The sequence below is a fragment of the Gigantopelta aegis genome, chromosome 2 (assembly GCF_016097555.1).
Source record: "Gigantopelta aegis isolate Gae_Host chromosome 2, Gae_host_genome, whole genome shotgun sequence".
NCBI lineage: Eukaryota > Metazoa > Mollusca > Gastropoda > Neomphalida > Peltospiridae > Gigantopelta > Gigantopelta aegis.
The window spans coordinates 17,004,189-17,031,520 of NC_054700.1; the positions used below are offsets into that span (position 1 = coordinate 17,004,189).

The following is a 27,332-nucleotide window of genomic DNA, read 5'->3' on the forward strand; positions in this document are numbered from 1 at the left end:
TCATACCTAGACGAGCCAGCGGGTATAACTGCCTGTTACAGAGAGATCTAATAGATATACAGTTAGGAGAGAGATTTGGATAATCGTGTTTTATTCAATTACGGGTATTATAGGATCCCCGTGACACATCCTCTTTGCAAGTCTTTTAGCAGTGCACTGCGAGATCACAAAGTTGCGAGAGTTTGGTGAATTAGGCCCCTGGCTGGTGAATTCAGTATATTAATGTCCGAGGCTTAGCTGTATGCAAGACAACTGTCTGGGCTTCGAGGTTCAAGATTTCGTGAGAGCTGTTATGATGTTTCAAAATATCCTTTGGGCTCTGTCTTGTATAAAGAAAAGATACAGACGGCTAGTTTCGCTAATGGCCTTCTGTCAACGTCCCAACCCGCCGCTGCAACCCACATGCCAGCACAGAGATTCGAGGTTTCGTGCGAACTGTTACAATATTATTAAAATCTCCTTTGGACTCTGTCTTGTGTAAAGATAAAGTTTGTTTTGTTTAACAACACCACCAGAGCACATTGATTTATTAATTAATTATCGGCTGTTGGATGTCAAACATTTTTTTAAATTTTACCTACGAGGAAACCTGCTATATGTTTTCATTACTAGCAAGGGATCTTTTACATGTACCATCCCACAGGCAGGATAGCACATACCACGTCCTTTGATATAATTGGCCAGAACGAGAAATAGCCCATTGGTCCCACAGAGGGGGATCGACCCTAGACCGACCGCGCATCAGCCGAGCGCTTTACCATTGGGCCACGTTCTACAGATTGGATGCGGAGCGTGCGTGCGGATCGACTGTTGCGTCTAATGCGTCTGTGGTTTGCGTTTTGGGCATACAAAACCATATACGATTATTCTATTGCGGCTGGCCGCATGCGTTTTTCAGACGCACGCCACGCACACATCCAGTCCAGACGCTCTTTTTAGAACTGGACCGGCCTCAGTGGCGTCGTGGTTAGGTCATCGGTCTACAGGCTGGTAGGTACTGGGTTCGGATCCCAGTCGAGGCATGGTATTTTTAATCCAGATACCGACTCCAAACCCTGAGTTAGTGCTCCGCAAGGCTCAGTGGGTAGGTGTAAACCACTTGCCTGTGGGAAGCGCAAATAAAAGATCCCTTGCTGCCTGTCGTAAAAGAGTAGCCTATGTGGCGACAGCGGGTTTCCTCCAAAAACCACTGTCAGAATGACCATATGTTTGACGTCCAGTAGTCTAGTGGTGTCGTTAATTAAAACAAACTTTACTTTTTACTTTTTAAAACTAATGTATTTCGATGTTTTTTTCTTTTTAAGCCGGACCGCACCCAATGCACCGCGTCCAGTCTATATGAGCGTTTATAGACCCAGACATCACAATATACCGGACATGGAGTCTTAGCTACAATCGCTAGAACCAAGCCCAGTCACAGTTTCGGTTGCCTTGAACCTAATCCTTAAATCAATAACACCGAACTCGGTGGCGTATTGGCTGAGCCATCGGCTGGAAGACTGATAGGTACTGGGTTCGTAAACTAATGCCTTCTTTCACCCAAATTGTAAAGCGTTCGCCTGATGCGCGGTCGCTCTAGAGTCGATCCCCGTCGGTGGACCCAGCCAGTCCACCACGATAGGTGTAACAAAGGCCGTAGTATATGTGCTATCCTGTCTGTGAGATGGTGCATATAAAATACTCTTTGCTACTAATGAAAAAAATGTAGCGGGTTTCCTCACTAAGACTATGCCAGAATTACACCCAACAGCCGATAATTAATACTTAATGTTCTCTAGTGGTAGCATTAAATGAACAAAACTTACTTTCTCCAACCCAAAGTGAGATTTTAACAGCTCAACGTAAGACCAGTACACTTACTTTTCTATCTCAAACAACCATACCACAAACCACTGTCCGGGAAAGACGAACTAGATGTCTAAGATATGTGTGTCCAAGAAAGCGTGCTTGAACCTTAATTCGCTATACTCATGTAAATAAACCTCGATTAAAAACAGTCAATAATAAGCTTAAAACCTGTGGTCCCAGTAGGTGTCGCTAACATATTCAATAGGCATTAGATGCTAATCCGCATGCCAGACAGGTGAAAGATAGTTTTATTAACAAGGCTTACCGAACATTTTTAATGACGGTAAAAATAAATCTTTACAAAAGCTACATTCACGGGTAAGTAGCTCATAAATAAATTAGCTTGATTCTTTAAAACGACTTATTCTTCGATATTTTAATCAATAGTCTAATTTCGTACTTATGACCAGTTTAGTTTTCAAAGGATTTACTGTATTTTCGCGTTTCAAGGACGCCTCGGTTATTCTGGGATGTTTGTTTAGCACAGATGTTAATGGTGAGAGAGAGAGAGAGAGAGAGAGAGAGAGAGAGAGAGAGAGAGAGAGAGAGAGAGAGAGAGAGAGAGAGAGAGAGAGAGAGAGAGAGAGAGAGAGAGAGAGAGAGAATTAATTTTGTTTTGTTTAACGACACCACTAGAACGCATTAATTAATATTAGTCATCGGCTATTGGATGTGAAACATTTGGTAATTCTCACACAGTCCCTGACAATCTTCAGAGAAAACCCGCTACATGTTTTCCATTAGCAGCAATGGATCTTTTACAAGCACTTCCTTACAGACATGACAGCACATACCACAGCCTTTGATACAGCAGTCGTAGGGCACTGCTTGGAATTGAAGACAAACAGTACTGGGTTTGATCCTTCGACCCGCCAGTCTTATGCAGGCGAGCGTAGTCGGGATAAAGGTATTAAACTCCGCAAAGACTTTCTGAGCACCTCGGAACATTTAAAATCCTTCATAAATCCATTGGAATAACCAAGTCCACGATTACGGAGGCCGATACCAATGCACGTACCTTCGTAACAGTTGAGTTAAGTAGCAGATTAAATAAATTAACTGGCTTCTTTAAAAAGGCCTACGGCAGTACGCGTGGCTGGACGCAAAGAAATCTGTGCCGCTTTCGGTTTGTCTTCAATGACTCCATATATTGATTGGTACCACGTGTGCCGCTAATTCTCGCAGGACAAGTTTTGTAGTCTCGTCTTTTGTTCCAGAACCACCAGTCATCAACGATGTACTATCGGCGCCGGCTTAAACCGGTTTTCTCGCAGCAGACGACAATCAAATGGAATGGCAATTAGGTTGCTACACACCACCACTACCTGTATTGTTTACCAAATTCAACCATAAAACGTTATCTTGGATACGACGTACATTATTATGTTCAGCGCGCTATTAACCCCCCTCTTATTTCACTGACACAAGTGTATGCATATTCTTGATGCACACGATAAACAGGATGTGGACATCTTCACCAAAGCTTCGCAAGGATATAAATTAGTTAAACGTTCTGCACGTGTGTGGATTGTGGGGTTTTTTTGTTGTTATTTTTTCGTCTTCCTTTCTTTCCAATGAAATATGAACGCTGCGGCGAAGCTTGTGAAAAAGGCTCTAACGGATCACCGGATTTCCCTCAATGTCGGGGGTGTGGTCTTCGAGACGATGTCGAGCACCCTCCAGAAGTTCCCTGGGACCCGCCTGGCCACCCTGGCGGTGATGCACGAGAAGGACGAGAATTGGGACGGCGAGAGGAAACAGTTCTTCTTCGACAGACACCCCGGCGTGTTCTCCTTCATCATCCACTACTACAGGACGGAGGAGCTGCACATAGAACATAACATATGCGGCAATATTATTAAGGGGGTAAGTGTCTTTTAAAATTGCTGGGTGCACTGCGCCACCATCACCACCCACCCCCAAGCCCTCCACCACCACCACCATCACTCTCAATTATGCTTTTGTTTTGTCCCCGCCAACTTTTATATTTGCCTGTTGCCCCCCCCCAAAAAAAAAAAACCAAAAAACAACAAACAAACAAACAAACAAACACGACTTATAGATAATATCTTTTAAAATACTTGGATGCACTTGTGTAGCCGCAGTGTGTGTGTGTGTGGGGGGGGGGGGGGGGTGCACGAGGGCCATATGCTTTCCCCAAATCACATCTTTTTTGTCCCAGCCAACTTTTATATTTGTCTGTTGCCCCAAAACACGACTCACAGACTATGTGGGTGCAACCCCTCCCCCCTCCCTCCATCCACCACCAATGCGGATGATTCCCCAATATACAATCCTGACTATGCCAACGGTTCAGTAAATCCAAAACACATGTTAGCAATAATGTGACCATAATAAAACAGAAAGTACGTAAATATACATTTATCTATAGAGTATAACATATTATGTAGCCTTATTATTAAGAGAGTAAGTATGTTTTAAAATGATGAAGCGAATCAACAAAATCACATTATATTTTTATATTTTTAATAAAAGTGTTTTAAAACATATTTGAGCATGAGCTATATGGCGACATTATTAAACTTTTAAAAACTATTTTGGTGTAACATAGACAACAACACGTGTATCAATATCATTAAGTGTGATTTTTAAATATGAGTGAATCTGTAACAACATATGTAATAAAATTACACACTTGAGTTAACATATTTGGGTGAATTAAAGCGGATGATATTATAAAACTGGTTTTAAATAATTAAGCGAAAATAGAGTGTATTCTCAAATAACAATTAACAATATTGGTATAAATTTAAAACAAGATATGTTGCAATATCACCAAGGGCTTATTAAAAATATGTGAGTGAATCAAGAGTAAAAGATATGTGAAAATATCAGTAAAGTGGTAAATTTGTATAAATAAACTAGAATAATAAGTGCTAATATTATTAATGGCTTAAGTAGAGTACAGCATATATGCTAATATTTATAATATTAAAAAAGTATATATAAAAATATATGTTTCCACTGAAACCACCTTAAAATTTTTAATTACATTAAAAATATTTAAAATATTTGACGTTTCGTTAGTCTAAAAACCAAAATCCTCAGGAGAATAAACGAACAAAGTGCTGGGCATATAACGAGTAAGGTATAACATAGAGAATGCCAGCTTGGAAGTTAAAAACACAAAACTAGGTAACAAAACAGGAGTTGACCAATAGCATAACAATAAAATTATAATAAAAATGTTTTAAATATTTGGATGAAAACAGACTACACAATACATATATTTAACAATATTATACGACTTGAAATATTTGTTTGAATCAAGAACAGAACATATGTGGCAATATTAATAAGGCGCGGGCGTAGTTTTAAAATATTTGGTTGAATCAAGAACACACACACGATATGTGGCAATCTCAATAAGGGGTGGGCGTATTTTAAAATATTTGGATGGATGTAGACGTGTTTTAAATATCAACACGTGTGGCAATATTATAAAAGCATCTATACGTGAACACAACATATCTGGCAATATTATAAAAATATTGTATGAATGTTTAGATGTATAAAGAGTACAATATATGTGACAAATAGTATATTAAAACTATCTATAAGGCTAAAGTACAATATATGTGTAGTAGTAGTGTGAAAAAAGAGTATTTTCAAATATTTGATGATTGTAAAGTGTACAATATAACTGTGAAAATAGATCACAATATGTGGCAACATTTTAGAAATGTTTAGAACATTTAAGTAAACAGAGCATATAATATTATAGAAGTTTTAATTTTATGAATATTGAAGTGAACATAGCACATAATATAATGTGACTATATTATAGAAGTATGTATGACTATATAAATAAGCAGAGCACAAAATGTAAGGTGGTGATATTATAGAAAACGCGTACAAAATAACGTATATTTGACAATAATATTACAAAGAGTGTGGAATGCTCGTACAAGGCTTTTGGACTAGTATGTATATTCAACTATATATAATGCATAGTACTGCTTAATATCAACAAGTATATTATTATATTTAATAAATAAAACGGTTAACTGTGAGGGCTATTATAGATAACGGGCGCAGCCATTTTGTTCCATCCCAGTGAATACGCCCTCAGGCGAGGAAGAGGTTACGTAATACTTAACGCGTCACGTCAGGAATTAGTCTTAGAACTGAAGAAACAAACTGGCCTGATTTTTGTGGGATGATGAAACAGCATGCATCGCAATGTTCTGTAATAATATCCATCTCAGTAAGCCAGCAATAAGTATACATGTATATTATTTTTTCAGTGCAAAATAAACCACCAGTCGAAATAACTGTATCATGTTTGGTCCATGCATTAATCTCCGCACTGAAATGAGAAACGGGGTGTTTTCTTAGTTAATTGCCTCCACCTGTGATTCCTGATTGACAGGTGTCTATTTGGTAGGTGGCAATTATTTACCGCCGTCTAAACACAGAAATACGTACCAGTATTATAAACATCACGGGGTATTGTAAAATAACTTGCCACCCCTAAAATGGTAATGGACATTGTCAGCCGTCATGCTTTATTGTAGTAAATAATTCTGTTAAACTCTTGATTAGGTAGACTTTTCCATCGAAAATCACAGAACTAACCAATTACGTAGTCCCAAAGAAACGAAAAGTATCACATGGTTATGGTGCTCGTTTTTGCTCCAATGTAGCCTACCGGTAGGCCTAATAGTTGCATTTTTTTCTTTTTATTTTTCAAAGGGACATTTCTGAGTTTGCTGCATTGTAAGATGTTTCCGACTATTAAAATATTTCTACGATTAAACTTACATATTAAATATATTTTCTTGTTTAGAATATCAGTGTTTGTATATTCAATGTGTTTCTGGTTGTTTTAATATTTGTAAGAAGCACAAACTGGATTTTGTTTTCAAATAATTTCGTACGTACGTTTCGGTAATAAAATGAAAATTAACCTAGTACAAATATTAGAACGGTCAGAAACACGTTTAATCGTAGAAATATTTTATTAGTCGATAACATCTTAAAACATTACAGCAAACTCAGGAATGTCCCTTTAAGAGAGAAACTACTATAACTCCATTTCGTTCTGTTGAAATATATTTAGTTAAATAGTTTCTTATATTATCAAGTCATTTATGTTGTTTTACAAGTTAGGTTGATCAAAGGGAAGGAATAATCACGGTTTTCTTTTATTAACTACAATTACGCGTTTTTCATGTCTTAAGCGGTCAGTATGTGTTGGTGGTCTGGGTATGCATATTTGCAACACATAAGGCTCATATTTGAGTTTACCTCTACTGTTTCGAATGATCACACACACACACACACACACACACACACACACACACACACACACACACACACACACACACACACACACACACAAAGACCTACACATGCATGGAGTCCAAAGTGGCTTAACTTTGGTTCAATATAAACTAGTCGACCGTACGCTTTTGTGAGTGCTGTATTCAGTAGTTAGATAATATATAATTATATAAGTATGGAAATCAATCGTTCACAAATACTTCATTTGGAATTTGCTGTTTGACCTAATGTTTGGTTAGCTGTGACATATATAACGATATTCAATGCTATAACTGGTTTTCCGTTCAGGGTGCCGTTGCTCGTTCCAGAAAAAAACAAACGAACGAAGTTTTTAATCGTGGATTTAGCATCTTAGTTTTGCATGTTAACGTGAATTTACGATTGAAAAATGTATTAATTTTGTGTACAACTCTTTACACTGTTTTTATTTAACTCATCGTTTCATTTTCTCATTTATCTTAATTTGACACCCAACAGCCGATGTATGTTTCGTACTGGGATATTGTTGAACATTCATTCATTCATTCATTCATTCATTCATTTATTCATTCATTCATTCATTCATTCATCTATTCATCCATTACAAACAGGACAAAGGAAATGAAGGAAATGTTTTTATTTAACTCATCGTTTCATTTTCTCATTTATCTTAATTTGACACCCAACAGCCGATGTATGTTTCGTACTGGGATATTGTTGAACATTCATTCATTCATTCATTCATTCATTCATTCATTCATTCATTCATCTATTCATCCATTACAAACAGGACAAAGGAAATGAAGGAAATGTTTTTATTTAACGACATACTCAAGACATGTTATGTACGGTTATATGGCGTCAGACATATCGTTAAGGACCACGCAGATATTGAGAGAGAAAACCCGCTGTCGCTATTTCATAGGCTACTCTTTTCGATTAGCAGCAAGGGATCTTTTATATGCATCATCCCACAAACAGGATAGTACATACCACGGCCTTTGTTACACCAGTTGTGAAGCACTGGCTTACAAACAGTACAATTAATACAGTTGGAAATACAGTTAAACTGATTTATTTTGTCCTTATCGCGACTTATCTTCCATATTGTCGTAATTTTGTGCATGCAATAGTTACTAAATACTTGTAAAAAATAGTTTGTTTATCGACACCACTCGTGCACAATGGTTCATTAATCATTGGCTATTGCATGTCAAATATTTTGACACATAGCTCTAGAGAGGAAACACGCTATATTATTTTTCATTAGTAGCAAGGAGTCTTTTATATGCACCATCCCACAGACAGGTTAGCACATACCACGGCCCTTGATGTATCAGTCGTGGTGCACTGGCTGGAATGAGAAATAGCCCAATGGACCCACCGACGGGGTTTTATCGCTTTGTTCGCAGGATCGAACCTCTTCGTTCCAACGACTGGTATATCAAAGGTAGTGGTATGTGCGGACCTGTCTGTGAGGAAGTGTATATAAAAGATCCCTTGCTGCTAATGGAGAAACTGTTGCGGGTTTCCCCTGAAGACGAGTCAATATTATCAAATATTGGACATCCGTTGACCGTTGGGTATCACTGTGTGTGTGTGTGTGTGTGTGTGTGTGTATTTGCGTGTGTGTCTGCGCTTATGTGTGTATGTGTATGTGTCTGTGTCTATTTGTGTCAGTATGTCTGTGTGTGCGTGCGTGCGCGCGTGCGTGCGTGTATATATATGTGTGTGTGTGTGTATGTATACATGTGCGTATGCGCTTAGCTATATGAATGGATGGATAGATGATCGATTATTCAATCAATTGATCGATTGATGTAAAAAAAAAATACACATCAAAAAGAAATAAACAACTGCAAGATTTGTTTTTTTAAAAAGGAAAGTAAATACATGCACTAAAAGATCAAGTATACCAAACTATCACCACTCGACTGTATTTACCCCGCTTTAAGCCGATCAGTTAGAAAGTCAGGTACACAGGTCTACTTGACGAACAATGGTATGTGTAATGGTTGTGTAGGAGAATATCCGTAGCAACGACATTAACAAATAAAGTGCCTATGTCAACAAACGAGCCAAACAATAAGCAGTTCAGCTCTGATGATGATGATAATGATGATGGTGGTCGTGCTGGTAGTGATAATTATGGCATGTTATGGCAATATCCCTGTTTATATCCAAGCATGTCATAAACATAATTATGTTTCATTTCGTGTAATAGCCATTGTCGTGTTTATATCCAATTAAGGTTTAATCACGATATGCAGGACAAACATACACAGACGCAAAAACACACACAGACAGACACACATAAACATGAACAAACACACACGCACGCATACACACACGCGAACACATGCACACACACACACACACACACACACACACACACACACACACACACACACACACACACACACACACACACACATACACACACACACACACACAGACATACATATATATACGAATAGAAAATACTTCTGTGTTGCTGGCACCTCTCCTCCAAAGTAGCATATATTATATATATATATATATATATATATATATAGAGAGAGAGAGAGAGAGAGAGAGAGAGAGAGAGAGAGAGAGAGAGAGAGAGAGAGAGAGGGAGAGAGGGGGGAGGGGGAAAGAGGGGGAGAGGGCGGGAGGGAGACAGACAGACAGAGAGAGAGATAGAGAGACGCACGCACGCACACAAAACACACACACGCACACACACACACACACACACACACACACACGACAGCTCTCTGGGTTGTCTGTCCATGGCTGTTAGTGGTTAGTGAGAGAGAAGTCGGTACATAGTAACCTCTCACTCGAGCTACTGGGGTCCCTGTTTGAGGTTCCAAGAAAAAGAATGAAAAAGAAGAAGACGAGGAAGAAGAAGTATAAGAAGATAGAAGAAGAAGGAGACGACGAATCAGTAAAAAAAAAAGAAGAAAGAAGAAGACGAAGAAGAAGAAGAAGAAGAAGAAGAAGAAGAAGAAAATTCGGTGTCACAGCCACATACTTACCCACTGAATTGTTAAAACCCTCCCTCTGGAATGTGATCCGGTTTCGGGATGCGAACCCAGTACCTAACATACAATGCTTACGTGATATATATAGTTGGTATTTGTCTACCTATTAACACAGTATCGCATTTATTGTATAGTTATTACCGAGTTAGGGTCTTACGTTATGTGTGTACCGATTAACTCGCTTCAGTTACGGTCAACTTAGTGCATGGTTTACTAAAAGACAATCTTCACGATTCACTGCTAACTGATGACATATCGGCGAGCGGAGAATATTTAGAGATTATTTTTGCTGTATATTTAGATATTATTCTGCTGTATATTTAGAGATTATTCTGCTGTATATTTAGAGATTATTCTGCTGTGTGTTGGACGTAATACACGAAGCGATTTATTCATTTTCAATTTATCGCCGTGCTTTTATCCAATTACGGTCTATGCACGCTATCATGAGCACACACATTAGCTATCTGGGTATTTGTCGGTCTAGGGACGAACTTAATTTGTAACCATTTATAGGCCTACAGCTAGCAACTGGGGTTGTTTTTCCTCTCTAAAATATGTAAGTCTTGGCATTTCACACACACACACACACACACACACACACACACACACACACACACACACACACACACACACACACACACACTCGCGAACACACACACACACACACACACTCTCTCTCTCTCTCTCTCTCTCTCTCTCTCTCTCTCTCTCTCTCTCTCTCTCTCTCTCTCTCTCTCTCTCCTTTCTTTGTCTCTCTTTGCCCGTCTCTCTCTGTGTGTTTGTGTATGTGATTGTATAATTGTTTCTCCGTATCTATCCACGGTCGTAGGTCTGTCTGTTTGTCCGGCTGTCTGTCTGTCTGTCTGTCTGTCTGTCTGTCTGTCTCTCTCTCTCTCTCTCTCTCTCTCTCTCTCTCTCTCTCTCTCTCTCTCTCTCTCTCTCTCTCTCTCTCTCTCTCTCTCTCTCTCACACACACACACACACACACACACACACACAACAAGCAAATACATACACCCCCAATCCCACCTCACACACCCCTCAAAAAACCAACACAAAAATATATATAATCGTTCTAAATTTACAAAGAAAAAAAGCCCTTTATATTTAAAAATTTAAACTTAAAATACGCGCATATTATATTATAGAAAGAACATCATACTGTGCATAATAAAATTAAAAATAAAGAATGTGTTTCAAGAAGAAATATTTGTTAAGATCTGTTCTTGCAAATTCTCAGACCATCTCAGACAAAACTGTATGTTAAATGTATGTTGTGAAAGAAGATGCGTATACAATAATTTACTATTTGGGTAAACTGAAACTGAAAACGAATAATAAAATGTATTACCCCAGCGGTCACTCATAACAGGGAAAATATGTTCCATATTTTCTCAGTGAGAAATATTCTGCATTGATCTAACGAACAATACTATTGGACAATTTGACGCTTACAAACCAATGACTTTGTCGGTACTAAATATGACGTCATCACGATTTGACAAACACACAAATGTAGTTTAAAGAGTTTGCCTTTACGGGTCTCTGTTTTTGGTGTTAAATTAATAACAAAATGTCATTTTAATGCAATATATTCATTATAGATTTGGAAGCAGAATAAAGATAACTTGTGTTTTTTTAAATTATCTATGAACGTGATTAAATTACAACGTGCGTAAAGTGGTTTTCATCGTTCCTATACAGGTTGGCCTTCGTGCATGTGCGTCGAAAATAAAGGTTTTTAGAGAAAGAATAGCTGAGGTAATAAATATAATAACAAACTCGGTATCAGTTATTATCAAATTTATGTCCCTCGTGAAATAATTTTCATTTGGCAGCTGAAAATTATTTCACACGGGACATAAATTTGATAATAACTGGTAACTCATTTATTACCATCTATATACATTTTAAAAAGTCATTTCCTGACCTTTATGTTTCGAAATAACAGGAGCAAAAAACCATTGCTCATTTGATAAAAACTCCAGACGAGAAATTTCAAAAATAAAGTTACTTTTTTTTTAATGACATCACTAAAGCAAACCGGCCTCGGTGGCGTCGTGGTAGGCCATCGGTCTACAGGCCGGTAGGTACTGAGTTCGGATCCCAGTCGAGGCATGGGATTTTTAATCCAGATACCGACTCCAAACCCTGAGTGAGTGCTCTGCAAGGCTCAATGGGTAGGTGTAAACCACTTGCACCGACCAGTGATCCATAACTGGTTCAACAAAGGCCATGGTTTGTGCTATCCTGCCTGTGGGAAGTGCAAATAAAAGATCCCTTGCTGCTAATCGGAAAGAGTAGCCCATGTAGTGGCGAAAGCGAGTTTCCTCTCAAAATCTGTGTGGTCCTTAACCATATGTCTGTCGCCATATAACCGTAAATAAAATGTGGTTGAGTGCGTCGTTAAATAAAACATTTTTTTTATTTTTTCACTAAAGCTAATTGATTAGTGGTAATCATCGGCTATTGGATGTCAACGAATTCAAGTACACAATTTTCAGAGGAAACTTTATACATTTTCCATTAGCAACAAGGAATATATGATATAACAGTCGTGGGACACAGTGCCGCACTTATTGGAATCGGGGGGAAAAAACACCAATGGTCCCACAGATGAGGTTAGATACTATAGGGTGTACTATACCAAATAAACTCCCATAGGCGACCATGTTAACGTTTGTGTTTAAAAACACTATATGCAATATATCAACCAAACTATGTCCCATACTTATCAGTACTTCTACCTCAAAGTATTAACTGACGAATTTCATACCAGATCCAACATCCATAGCTTCGCACAAAATTTGAGTACTTTTAGTTTTTTGTAGGTACCCCATACATGTTTCAATCACAGGGCTACTTGGCACAGTGGTACTAGATAAATAAATAAAATTGCAGACATTTTTTGCCCAGATGAAACTAATTGTTTTTACAACAAAAACTCTCATATTTATCATTAATGGCAGGACGTGTGGTATTAACTGCTCTATCAAAAGCTGGGGCGAGACCTAGCCCAGTGGTAAAGCAATCGCTTGATGCGTGGTCAGTTTGGGAACGCGCAAGACAATAGGGGGTCCGGGGCGTGCCCCTAGGAAATTTTGAAATATAGAGGCTCTCAAATATCATTTTGTAGCCATTTCAGGGAGGTTAGAAACTTAAAACGTCAATATTAATAACCAGTAAATTGTTTTTGGATTTTTAATTTTTTTGTGGGAGGGGAGACAACTGCCCCCCCCCCCCCCTCCCCCCGCCAGCTACGGACCTGGGTAACGTTATTTGCACTTGATCATACTCAAAATTGCAGTGATATAGTTTTTCAAGACTATTCTAACATAATAGAATCCAAACATATTCAGTTCTCAATAGTTAATGGGAAACTCGAGCTGTCGAATAAAATTTTAAACAGACGATACATAAAAAACACAAAACTATCTTGGCAATGATCAATTATTCATTAAGAATGATATCCCTTGTTGAAGATTAGTCTTAAATTTATGAATGTTTATGTCTTCTTGAAATTCTTTCTTAATAGTGGACCAACCGTTCATTTTTGTTGAAGATTAGTTTTAAATTTTAATTTTTAAATTTTTTTATTTATATATTAAAGGGACAGACCCTAGTTTCAACCCGTGAAAATTAACACTAAGTTTAGTTAATCTACAAACCTGTAACACATGTGGATAAAGTTACAATAGAGTGAAACATGAGTCTGTGACTTTGAAATAGTGAAATACCCTCTAGAAACAGACTAAAACTCATCTCCATAACTATTACTTCTCAGACGCACGTGCGTTTTTAAAAATATGAGAAATACATTTTGTAATATTAAAACACCAGGATGATAAAAACACTTCTAATGTACGGAAATTGATAATCTAAACAATAAAATCTAAGTAAAGTATGATATAAGTTACCAAAAGCGGTTATAATAGTCAAAAATATGCGTTAGTGTTTAAAAACTAGGGTATGTCCCTTTAATAGCTGACCAACAGATCATTGTTGTTGAAGATTAGTTTAAAAATTTTAATATTTTTATATGGCTTCTTAAATGTCATTCTTAGTAGTTCACCAACCGATTATTGTTGTTGGGGATGAGTTTTAAATTTAAATTTTTTATATGGCTTCTTGAATTTCTTTCTTAATAGTGGACAAACCGTTCATTGTATGTATGTGGTAAAGCGCTCGCTGGATGCGCGGTCGTTTGGGATGGATCCGTCCCCGTCGGTGGGCCCATTGGCCTATTTCTCGTTCCAGCCAGTCGTGGTATGTGCTATCCTGTCTGTGGGATGGTGCATGTAAAAAGATCCCTTGCGGGTTTCCTCTCTAAGACTATATATCAAAAATACCAAATGTTTGACATCCAGTAACCGATGATTAATAAATCTATGTGCTCTAGTGGTGTCGTTAAACAAAACAAATCTTATTTAATATCAAATTCTTTATAAAGGTTTTACCAAAATCGCTCAAACATAAATCAATTAAAGATCTAGGTCATGATAAAAAAAAAAAATATAGTAGGATCGTACAGCGGTTGATTTGCTAAAGGCTCATACAGATTGGATGCGGCGAGTGCGTGCGGTCCAGCTACATTAGTTTCAGTGAGGTCGTCTAGACTGGATCCAGTTACTAAGCTAAGCGATGCATGCATCTGTAAAACGCATGCCGCCAGCCGCAATGAAATAATCGTATGTGGTGTATACGCCCAAAACGCAAGCCGCAGACGCATCAACTGTTGGACCGCACGCACGCACCGTATCCAGTCTGTCTTAGCCTTAAAGGCATTGTTACACGGATTACGTGACTACATACCCTATACGTCACTCTAAAAAAAAAAATGACAGCCATCTTGGACGCCATCTGGAATTGTTAAATTAGCACAAGAAGAATTTTGAAAATTCTTCATGGTTAGTTTTAGATATATTTCTGTTCGACTATTGCGACAATAATATTATATTATGGTATTTTCCTAAAGGAACAGTGGCATTCGCTACAAATGTTTTGTCCGATATAGATATTTAGTCCATTCGTTTGTAATTCTTAAAATTCCATTAGTGTCTTTCATTTTATAAAAATCACTTTACTATCGGACAAAAGTAAACCGTAACGGATTTACGAAAAACTGTAAAAACAATAAGGATATTTTATTGCAAAATATTAGCAACAGTACTGCCAAATAAAATTAAAATTAATAAAAAAAAAAAAAAAAAATCAAAACACATTGTTTTTTGGAAACATCATTTTGAACATAACTTTGGAATATTATTCCCTACTCCGGAAAACAGGTTGATCTGGAAATGTTCTAATTGACCTTTACGTATTCTCATTGCCAATTATTATTGTTTTCGTACAACTGTATGCAAAGAACTCGCAGACAAAGTAAAATTGATTTAAGACTCGCCTAACAGCAATGATGGCGTGCTTAGTTCAACAATAATATACCCTTTTAGTAAGACTTTTTAGTTTTTAAAAATATATGAGCTCTGTGGAAATAAATATGACAAACTAAATGTAAAGAGAATATCGCAATGGACCTAAATGACTCTGATCACCTTTTGAAACATGCACTTTCGCCGAATAGAAGAATCGTTTGTTTTCTATCGAACTCGGCATTTAACATGTACGTGATAAACATAGTTGGGAAGGAATCTTTTCCAAAGCATCTTTTATATTCTGTTATCTCCTTTGGGATCTTATATCCAATCGCTATCGGACTGGTAATGGTCAGATAACAAAACAAAAAAGAAGAAAGAAATTTTGTATTTAACGACGCACTCAACACATTTACGGTTATATGGCGTCAGACACATATATTGAGAGAGGAAACCTGCTGTCGCCACTTTATGGGCTACTCTTTTCGATTAGCAGCGAGGGTTCTTTTATATGCACCATCCCACAGACAGGGTAGTACATACCACGGCCTTTGATATACCAGTCGTGGTGCACTGGCTGGAACAAAGAAAGAAAGAAATGTTTTGTTTAACGACGCACTCAACACATTTTATTTACGGTTATATGGCGTCAGTCATATGGTTGAGGACCACACAGATATTTGGCTGGAACAAGACATAGTGTCAGGTATGATTACATACTGCGCAAATGTTGAAAATCTAAATTGTCTGGTATATTATACATGTTGGCATCATTTAACCATAACGTTAATGCTATACCATGTACTTGGTTATCTTTTATAAAACGTATATTAGATGAATGTGGTTTATGTAACATATATTCATGCACACAGGTGGATGTTTTGTGGTTAAAACATGCAGTTAAACGAATATTATGTGACCAGTACTTACAAAAATGGAATAGTGATAAATTTGCCTCATCAAAAGGTATTAACTACAGAATGTTTAAACATGAATTTAAATTAGAAAATTATTTGTTGAAACTCTCAACAAAAAATGTTAGAATTCTTTGTAAATTTAGAACTAGTAATGTCAGACTTCCTATTGAAACCGGTAGATGGTTTAATATTGAGAGAGAAAACAGAATATGTTACTTGTGCAACACTGATGTTGGTGATGAGTTTCAGTATATTTTTAAATATACGTCTTTATCTACTGAGCGAAATGTGTATATACCTAGTTACTATACCAACAGAGCAAGTGCAATGACCTTTTACCAGTTATTTTCTACAACTAAAAAATCACTCTTGTGTAAACTATGTAAATATTTTCAAATTGGCATTGAAGGGTCAGACTTCCGGGTTAATATTACTTAAATATTATGTTCATTACCACTACAGAAAACACTTTGTAATTTATTTTGTTTATATTTTCTCCATACTGCACTCGGTGCAGTTTATGAGAATAAAATTCTTGTCTTGTCTTGTCTTGATAACAATGGCCGAGAATCAAGCCACATATTTACAGTAACTACTCCAACACATGACCAGTTGATTGGACTTCGGAGTTTTACTGTTCTCAACTTGGAGGTAGATTTACGAATGTTATTTACAAAACTCAACAAACAAATAAACAAACAAAAACAAACAATGAATCAAACAAACACACAAACAAAACCCTCAGATAAAACAAAACAAAACAAAACAAAATAAGATAAAATAAAACAAAATAAAACAAAACAAAACAAACGAGACAAAACAAAAACAAAATAAATACAAAACAAACTCTTACAAAACATTAAAAATCATATACACCCAGATCGAACGAACAAAAGAAAACCACACACATTTTTTAAAATAAAAACAAAACAAACAAAAGATACAAAAAACAAAAACAAAATACAAAATAACACACACAAAACAAACAGCAAACAAAATAACATGCACAACTCTAAAGCATAACAAAAACCGAATTCTTCAAAATCTATTATTTCAATGATATTATAATATGATATTATAATGACATGCAACAAATCGATTCTCCGAAACATGCTTCATTCTGAGTGTTTATCGGAGCGAACTTCAATTACTTCTCAGTCTGCAAATTCAATTAACGGACAGATGACGACATCGACCTGCGGCCGTTTTGTACAGTATTTTGTTTTAGTGAGAGTCGGTGTAATGTTTAATGTTTAAGCGGGACGTAGCCCAGTGGTACTGCGCTCTAGGATCGATTCCCGTCGGTGGGCCCATTGAGATATTTCTCTTTCCAGCCAGTGCTCCACAACTGGTGTAACAAAGGCCGTGGTATGTACTATCCTGTTTGTGGGATGGTGCATATAAAATAACTCTTTCTGCTGATCGAAAAGAGTAGCCCATGAGGTGGCGACAGCGGGTTTCCTCTTTCAATATCTGTGTGGTCCTTAGCCATGTGTCCGACGCCATATAACCGTAAATAAAATGTGTTTAGTGCGTCGCGAAATAAAACATTTATGGCTAAAGTTTACAGCACAGCATTCAGCAAATTAAAAAAGTCAAATTTATAGGCCAAAGTCACCAAGATTAGAGAGATATAGTTTGTTTTATTTAACGACACCACTAGACCACATTGATTTATTCATCATCAGCTATTGGATGTCAAACATTTGTTAATTTTGACGCATAGTCTTAGAAAAGAAACCCGCTACATTTTCCCATTAATAACAAGGGATCTTTTATATGCACCATCCCACAGAAAGGATAAAACATACCACAGCCTTTGATATACCAAACGTGATGCAGTTAATTGAACGAGAAATAGTCAATGGGACCTCCGACGAGGGTCGATCCTAAACTGTCAGCACATCAGGCAAGCGCTTTACCAATGGGCTACGTCTCGTCTCGCCAAAGTACCAACATTACAGAGAGGCTTAAAAGCATACTGTCACGGATTTAAGGACCTTATTTCTCTAAAAATGGATAATAAATAAAAATTACATTAATTTTTGGAAACCACATCTAGCTATCGCATCACCTTAAATGAACCATGATGGAGTGAAATTCAAGTTAACCCTCTCGGCAATTTTATTTTTTGAATTATGGACCATTGCCATAATTCAATTATTTTTACAAAATATCATTAATAAATGGAGTATTGTGGTTATTGAAGATGGTTGAATAAAGTACGTTCAGGGACAAATCAAATTATTTTTGTTCAGGTAATACTTTGTTAGACCATTAAATAGGTCAGTGGTCTGTGACAATATGCCTTTAAAACCATCATGAATTCAGTGAAAAACGAATAAATAACGTCAGCTTATTTTTTCAACCAATGATTCTTGAAAAAACAAACACGGGTTAATCCTCGTGACAGCGCATTATTGACTTAATTATGAAAATTGTATTCGATTTGAAAATAGCGAAATGTAAAACTTGCAAATAATGTGATAGACCTGTAATCTCTATACATGCATGATGAACAAGAACGACACGTGCACACGAGTGCACGTGTGTGTCATAATATTTCAAACAAGTACTAAACTCAAATATCAAATGATATCAATTAGGGAAACAGTGGTAAATAACGTCCCTGTCTGCAGATCTGTCTGGCTTCTGTCTATCTGTGTGTATGTGTGTGAATGCGTGCGCGTATGTGCGTGCACGTATGTGCGTGCGTGTATGTATGTATGTATGTACAAACGTACGTACGTGTGTATTTGCATATATGTGTGCGTGCATGTGTGTATGTGTGTGTGCGTTCGTGTGGGTGAGTATGTGGGTGTATGTGCGCGCGCGAGTATATTTGTGTGAATGTGTGTGCGTTCGTGTGTGTGTGTGTGTGTGTATGTGTGTGTGTGTGTGTGTGTGTGTCTGCATGTGTGTGTCTGTGTGTGTGTCTGTCTGTGTGTGTGTGTGTGTATGTGTGTGTGTCTGCCTGTGTTTGTGTGTGTGTGTGTCTGTCTGTCTGCCTGTCTGTGTGTGTGTGTGTGTATATATATATATATATATATATATATATATATATATATATATATATATATATATATACACACATGTGTGTGTGTGTACACTTTTTTTTCTTTCTTTTTTTTGACAAGGCCATATTGAATTAAATCCGATAATATCGCATTCACGATCGTCTTTCCGCTCCAACAAAGATTTTAATCGTGCCGATAACCCTACCGATCACGGACGATGTTTACGTTCCAGTCTATGCCTTCCCTTTGTAGTTCGGCGTCACCATAGAAACGTTTATTACTTATCGATGCGAAATCGATATGCTGCACATATTACCTTGCATTTAGCCCAGGTAGAATAATAGTGTCATGTTACGGAAAGCAATCTGCATGTCCGGAGGAAAGGAAATGGTCTATCTGACATGTTTCGTCAAATATTAACAAGTATCTATTAACCCGTGATCTGACGAGACAGGTCCGAAAGCTGCGTAGGTTGTCCACAGAGGCCGTTGCAAAGTTTGTTTTGTTAAACGACACCATTAGAGCACATCTATTGATTAATCATCGGCTATTAGATGTCAAACATATGGTAATTTTTTTACAAAGGAAACCCGCTTCGTTTGTTTCATTAGTAGCAAGGGATCTTTTATATGCACCATTCCATAGACAAGATAGCACATACCACGGCCTTTGATATACCAGTCGTGGCGCACTGGCTGGAGCGAGAAATAGCCCAATGGGCCCACTGACGGGAATCGATCTCAGAACAGGGACCGTTACAGGATTTTGTGGAAGGGACGTGATGATCCTGGGGAGGGCTGTATTTTTAGTTTAGTTTTATAGTTTGTTCCTGTTTGACAACACCATTAGAGCTCTTTGATTTATTACCGGCCTCGGTGGCGTCGTGGTTAGGACATCGGTCTACAGGCTGGTAGGTACTGGGTTCGGATCCCAGTCGAGGCATGGGATTTTTAATCCAGATACTGACTCCAAACCCTGAGTGAGTGCTCCGCAAGGCTCAATGGGTAGGTGTAAACCACTTGCACCGACCAGTGATCCATAACTGGTTCAAAAAAGGCCATGGTATGTGCTATCCTGCCTGTGGGAAGCGAAAATAAAAGATCCCTTGCGGCTAATTGGAAAGAGTAGCCCATGTAGTGGCGACAGCGGATTTCCTCTCAAAATCTGTGTGGTCCTTAACCATATGTCTGACGCCATATAACCGTAAATAAAATGTGTTGAGTGCGTCGTTAAATGGTCAGTCTGATATATTACAGTCTTAGAAGAAACCCGCTACATACTTGGGCTGTATTAGACCAAAAAAACACAAAAAAAAACACTGAAATTGTCAGTCTACATTTTCTTCTTTTTCTATCCTACCTGTGGGAAGCGCAAATAAAAGATTCCTTTCTGCCTGTCGTAAAAGAATAGCCTCTGTGGCGACAGCGGGTTTCCTCTAGAAAACAGTGTCAGAATGACCATATGTTTGACGTCCAATAGCCTATGATAAGATAAAAAAAATCTGTGTGCTCTAGTGGCGTCGTTAAATAAAACAAACTTTACTTTACTTTACTTCTTTGATTTATTCAACATTGGTTATTGGAACCGGCCTCGGTGGCGTCGTGGTTAGGCCATCGGTCTACAGGCTGGTAGGTACTGGGTTCGGATCTCAGTCGAGGCATGGGATTTTTAATCCAGATACCGATTCCAAACCCTGAGTGAGTGTTCCGCAAGGCTCAATGGGTAGGTGTAAACCACTTGCACTGACCAGTGATCCATAACTGGTTCAAAAAAGGCCATGGTATGTGCTATCCTGCCTGTGGGAAGCGAAAATAAAAGATCCCTTGCGGCTAATCGGAAAGAGTAGCCCATGTAGTGGCGACAGCGGATTTCCTCTCAAAATCTGTGTGGTCCTTAACCATATGTCTGACGCCATATAACCGTAAATAAAATGTGTTGAGTGCGTCGTTAAATGGTCAGTCTGATATATTACAGTCTTAGAAGAAACCCGCTACATACTTGGGCTGTATTAGACCAAAAAAAAAAAAAAAAAACACTGAAATTGTCAGTCTACATTTTCTTCTTTTTCTCTAATTTTTTTTTTTACACCTATTCGTTTGTTTGGGTTTGTTTTTTGGGGGGGTTTTGTCGGGTTTTTTTTTTTTTGGGGGGGGGGTGTGTTTATGTGGGGTTTTTCTTTTTCTCCCCTTCCCCCCTTCGATCGTCTGAGGTATGATGGGTCACAGGATCGATTGCCCTCATTGGACTCGTGGGTTTTTTTTCTCACCTTAATCAGTGCCTCGCGACTGTTACATCAAAGGCCAAATGTATGTACTATTCTGTTAGGAGTAGTATACACAATAATGATTTAATTGTTTATTAAAGAGTCAAATCACAATATACATAAAATTAGAGACATAACATATATTGTCATCTAGCCTAAATAGGCTTATTGGACACCGAAAACATTTTATTACCTGAATATAAAAAGAATAGAGAAAACATCTCTCTCTCTCTCTCTCTCTCTCTCTCTCTCTCTCTCTCTCTCTCTCTCTCTCTCTCTCTCTCTCTCTCTCTCTCTCTCTCTCTCTCTCTCTCTCTCTCTCTCTCTCTCTCTCTCTCTCTCTCTTCATCTGACTTGGATATAGTGAACTAATTAAAACATTAACAAGAATCTGTGAACATACTCCTTACATCAGTTAAGTGTATTAGCAAAATGTTTCCGATCATTACCCATAAAAACTAATTTAGTGTAAATGCAACATTTGCGCACTACTAACATCATTGTTCTAAGGGATGCCAAATACACCATCGGGTTCGGTGTCTTCAGAATTATAAAAGGCATTATTGACTTTGTAATTTTATTTTTTATTATTATTTTTATTTTATTTTAATTTTTTGCTAGCCTTGCATATTTTATTATTGTGTTACATCTATAACCGCATAGTGATAATAAACATTGATTTTAAATGTTTTGTCTGTCAAACGAAGGTATGTTTGGGGAATAGTACTAAGTGCAAATCGTATATATTAATGGCAGGCAAATAATGTTCTGTATTGTCATCGATATCCGCTAATTTATTTATGAATGCACTATTTTTAACTATTTGTCATATTCAAAATAGAACGGCGTGTGAGCACGCGAGCGCGGGGATTTAAATATTACATGGAAAATAATATTTATAAACATTTTTAAATCACTTTTTGCGTGTATTTTTGTTTTTGTATTTGGTGTTGAGCTTTTTGTTTGTGTGTTTTGTTGCTATTTGTTGGATTTTTTTGGAAGTTTTTGTTTCATGGTTTTATTTATTTATTTATTTATTGTATTATTTTTATTTGGCTGTTTTATTATAATTATAATTATTGTTATAATAATAATTATTATAATTATTATTATTATTATTATTATTGTATTATTTTTATTTGGCTGTTTTATTAATATTAATATTAATTATTGTTTTATTCATTTTTATTTATTTACTTACTTACTTACTTACTTACTTACTTACTTACTTACTTACTTACTTACTTACTTACTTACTTACTTACTTACTTACTTACTTATTTATTTAAATATGCCTTGATGATATATCATTTTCTGCAGTAGTCTATAATACCAGAAGGCACCTTAACTACTGTATTTCTACATTCAAGTACATACCATTTTATATGTCTTCAATTAACGGTTGACCGACCTCGGTGGCGTCGTGGTTAGGCCATAGAGAATTTATGATGTCAAAAAGTAGTTTTATCCCCTGTGCCAGTGCGGTTCTATTTTTGTATGTATTAGTCAAACCAGACATACATACAATATATATAGATATTCATACATCTATACATACTACCGGCCTCGGTGGCGTCGTGGTTAGGCCGTCGGTCTACAGGCTGGTAGGTACTGGGTTCGGATCCCAATCGAGGCATGGGATTTTTAATCCAGATACCGACTCCAAACCCTGAGTGAGTGCTCCACAAGGCTCAATGGGTAGGTGTAAACCACTTGCACCGACCAGTGATCCATAACTGGTTCAACAAAGGCCATGGTTTGTGCTATCCTGCCTGTGGGAAGCGCAAATAAAAGATCCCTTGCTGCTAATCGGAAAGAGTAGGCCATGTAGTGGCGACAGCGGGTTTCCTCTCAAAATCTGTGTGGTCCTTAACCATATGTCTGACGCCATATAACCGTAAATAAAATGTGTTGAGTGCGTCGTTAAATAAAACATTTCTTTCTTTCTTTCAATTAACGTTTGGTTTGTTTAATGACATCACTAGAGTATTTTACTTAATTAATTATCGGTTGATGAATGGCAAACACTTTGGTAATTCTGAAACTTAGTTTTCAAAGGAAACCCGCTACATTTTTCCATTAGTCGCAAGGGATCTTTTATATGCATTATCCCACAGACAGAACAATACATCCTTCATCTTTTGGTATGTTCACAGAAAGAAAGAAATGTTTTATTTAACGACGCACTCAACACATTTTATTTACGGTTATATGGCGTCAGACATATGGTTAAGGACCACACATATTTTGAGAGGATTTTGAGAGGAAACCCGCTGTCGCCACATAGGCTACTCTTTTACGACAGGCAGCAAGGGATCTTTTACCAGTACCTACCAGCCTGTAGACCGATGGCTAACCACGACGCCACCGAGGCCGGTAGGTATGTTCACAGAGACACAAACAAATAGACACTGTAACAAACAAACAAGGGCCGGGACGTAGTCTAGTGGTAAAGTGCCCGCCAGATGAGCGGTCGGTGTGGGATCGATCCCCGTCGGTGGGCCCCTTGGGCTATTTCTCGTTCCAGCCAGTGCATCACGAGTGGTATAACAAAGGCCGTGGAATGTGCTATCCTGTCTGTGGGATGGTGCATATAAACGATCCCGGGTTTCTTGTCTAAGGCTATATGTCAAAATTACCAAATGGATGGTCCATATAAAAGATCGCTTGCTACTAATCGAAAAATGTAGCGTGTTTCCTCCCTTTCCCTCCCCTCTCTCTCTCTCTCTCTCTCTCTCTCTCTCTCTCTCTCTCTCTCTCTCTCTCTCTCTCTATATATATATATATATATATATATATATATATATATATATATATATATATATATGTCACGATTACCAAATGTTTAACATCCAATAGCCGATATTAATAAATCAACGTGTTCTAGTGGTGTCGTTAAACAAAACAAACGTTAACTTTTACAAATAAACATGGTAACTAACACGCGAGATGTTCGTTATTGGCTTATTAATAATCCTTGCAATGGAGTAGGCTGGGGGTGGGAGGAGTTCGTTGGGTTTGGGTGACACACCCCCCCCCCCCCCCCCCCCCCCCAAACACATTAAAACTAAAACAAAATATCTTCAGTGCGATATTAGGTTATTCAATGAAGTGTCCAGAGGAAATGTAGAGCAAAGGGTACGTCCGCTAATTTCATATTCGACCCCCTCCCCCCCCCCCCCCCCCAGCACCAGGTCTAGACCACGCTATACCCCTGTCTTGGCTATGTGTTAATATATAATAAAGATCGATCCATTAGGATCCAATATTGTTATTTTATTTTTATTTTATTTTAGTTTTATTTTAGTTTTTTAATTATTCACCATTCCCTGTTACAAATGCCTACTTTGTCCAGTGTGAAAACAGGGTACAAGTGGTTAACAAGACTAGGGGCTCAAGCTACAAACCAGGAAGAGCCCTCTGAAGATACTATCATAGTGGAACATTTACAACTACGTGTATATTCAAATGAAAAGTATATATAGTTAGCTGTGTATATATGATTCAATTAATTGTTATTGTGTCACCTGCATTTACGCAATAACTTAGGCATTAGTTAATTAGGGGATAGCAATCAGTCCAATTAGTGCGAAACTACGTGGCAGCAATTAAGAACACTGTGGCTTTTAATCGTTGCCACCAGTTATCAGCTAAGGACTAAAACCCATGGCAATTACGAGTCACAAACATATCGATCTTATAAATATTCGCTTTTCCATACATGGAAAAATATATACAGACCCAGAGATAGACCGGGAATGTGGGACCCAAGGGGAGACCCTTGAGGTCTCAGTCGTAATGTCAACTCTATCGTTCACCTAAGAGCGTAGACATATATATATTGTATCTGTATCACCATGTTGGTAACTTGTTAATCATGTTTAATGTTCGAAAGTAAAATACAAGAACCTACATTACCAACCTGTGGCTTCTGTTCATTCATTTAAACAAAACAAAACAAAATACGCTGTTAAAGGCATATTGTCACAGACCACTGACCTATTTAATGGTTTAACAAAGTATTACCTGAACAAAAATAATTTGATTTGTCCCTAAATGTACTTTATTCAACCATCTTCCTAGTCACCATACTCCATTTATTAATGACATTTTGTAAAAATAATTGAATTATGGCAATGGTTCATAATTCAAAAACTAAAATTGCCGGGAGGGATGACATGGATTTCACTCCATCATGGTTAAATTAAGGTAATGCGATAGCTAGATTTGGTTTCCAATAATTAATGTAATTTTTATTTATTATCCATTTTTAGAGAAATAACGTCCTTAAATCCGTGACAGTATGCCTTTCATACATTTACATATTTATCTTCCATTAAAGGCTTTTGTAGGAGATGTCGCTGGCACTATAATTTACGATATCTCCTGCGATATTCTCCTAGGAGATAGATATCGCTTCTTTCGTTACGTCACTGTTATGTGTATGTTTCAGGGCTAAACCTATCATTAGTGACGTCACGCCACTGTCGTTCTGCTAGTCAAGGTCACAGGTACCCCAAAACAGAAAACCGTAATACAAATGCTATAGTTACATATATATAAAGAGTATACTCTTTATTATATAACGTTATTATAACATATCTGACGTTGTTGTTTGGGGATACCTGTGGTTAAGGCCACCGCAGACCTTTGCAACTTTGTTGCATGCAATTGAAATTGCATGATTGCAAGCAACGTTTTTCTCATTGCACTGAACCGCACACACACGCGACAACCAGCAATCTCTATATAGTTTTAGTATTTTTAATAAGAATACTTTTTGTTCCGCTGTAAGATTTAACGATTATAAGTTGAATGACAACGTGTAATTTTTTAAAGCATGCAAAATCGATTTCGTGAATTGTGAATATGCAAGTGCTTAATTTGATAAATGTTAGTAGTCAAAATCAATACTGGTATTGTGGCGGTTTTAAAGAAGTCTAAAACCCCATAATCTTCTTTTTTTCCTACAGGGAAATTCGCCTATGGTGTTATTAGTAATACGTTTAAGAGTTAAAGTTCGTTTGGTTTATCGACACCGCTAGAGCACAATGATTAATTAATTCATCGCCTATTGGATGTCAAACATTTGGTAATTCTAACATATAGTCTAAGAGAGTAAACCCGCCACATTTCACTTCATTTCAACTTATTTTCGTACTTATATCCAATTAAGGTTCAAGCACGCTGTCCTGGGTACCTCAGCTATCTGGGCTGTTGTTAGTCGGTTAGTGGTTAGTGAGAGAGAAGAGGGTGTAGTGGCCTTACACCTACCCATTGAGCCCTTAAGAACTCGCTCTGGGTTGGAGCCGGTACCGGGCTGCGAACCCTGTACCTACCAGCCTGTAGTCCGATGGCTTAACCACTACGCCACCGAGGCCGGTCCCGCTACATTTTTTCATTAATAGCTAGGGAGCTTTTATAAGCATTATTCCACACACTGGATAGCACATACCACGTCCTTTGATATACCAATCGTGGTGCACTGACTGGAACGAGAAATAGCCCAATGAACCAATGACAAATTTACGGCCCAGTGACAATACTCTCTTCAATAAAAAAAAATAATGATAAACCCGGGAATTTGTATAAATACTGTA

At 37.5% G+C, this 27,332-nt stretch overlaps 1 protein-coding gene across 2 annotated transcripts in view; it reads left to right on the plus strand.

Annotated features, from left to right (window-relative positions):
* Window positions 1–3,178: 3,178 nt before the first annotated feature.
* LOC121382195 (potassium voltage-gated channel protein Shaw-like) overlaps window positions 3,179–27,332 on the plus strand; it is a 73,050-nt gene continuing 48,896 nt past the window's right edge. For both annotated transcript variants that reach the window (XR_005959131.1, XM_041511721.1), the window contains exon 1: window positions 3,179–3,714. Coding sequence is in view for 1 of the 2 variants with exons in the window: in XM_041511721.1 (XP_041367655.1) it covers window positions 3,430–3,714 (285 nt within the window). In the remaining variant the exon portion in view is untranslated. The remainder of the gene's footprint in view (window positions 3,715–27,332) is intronic.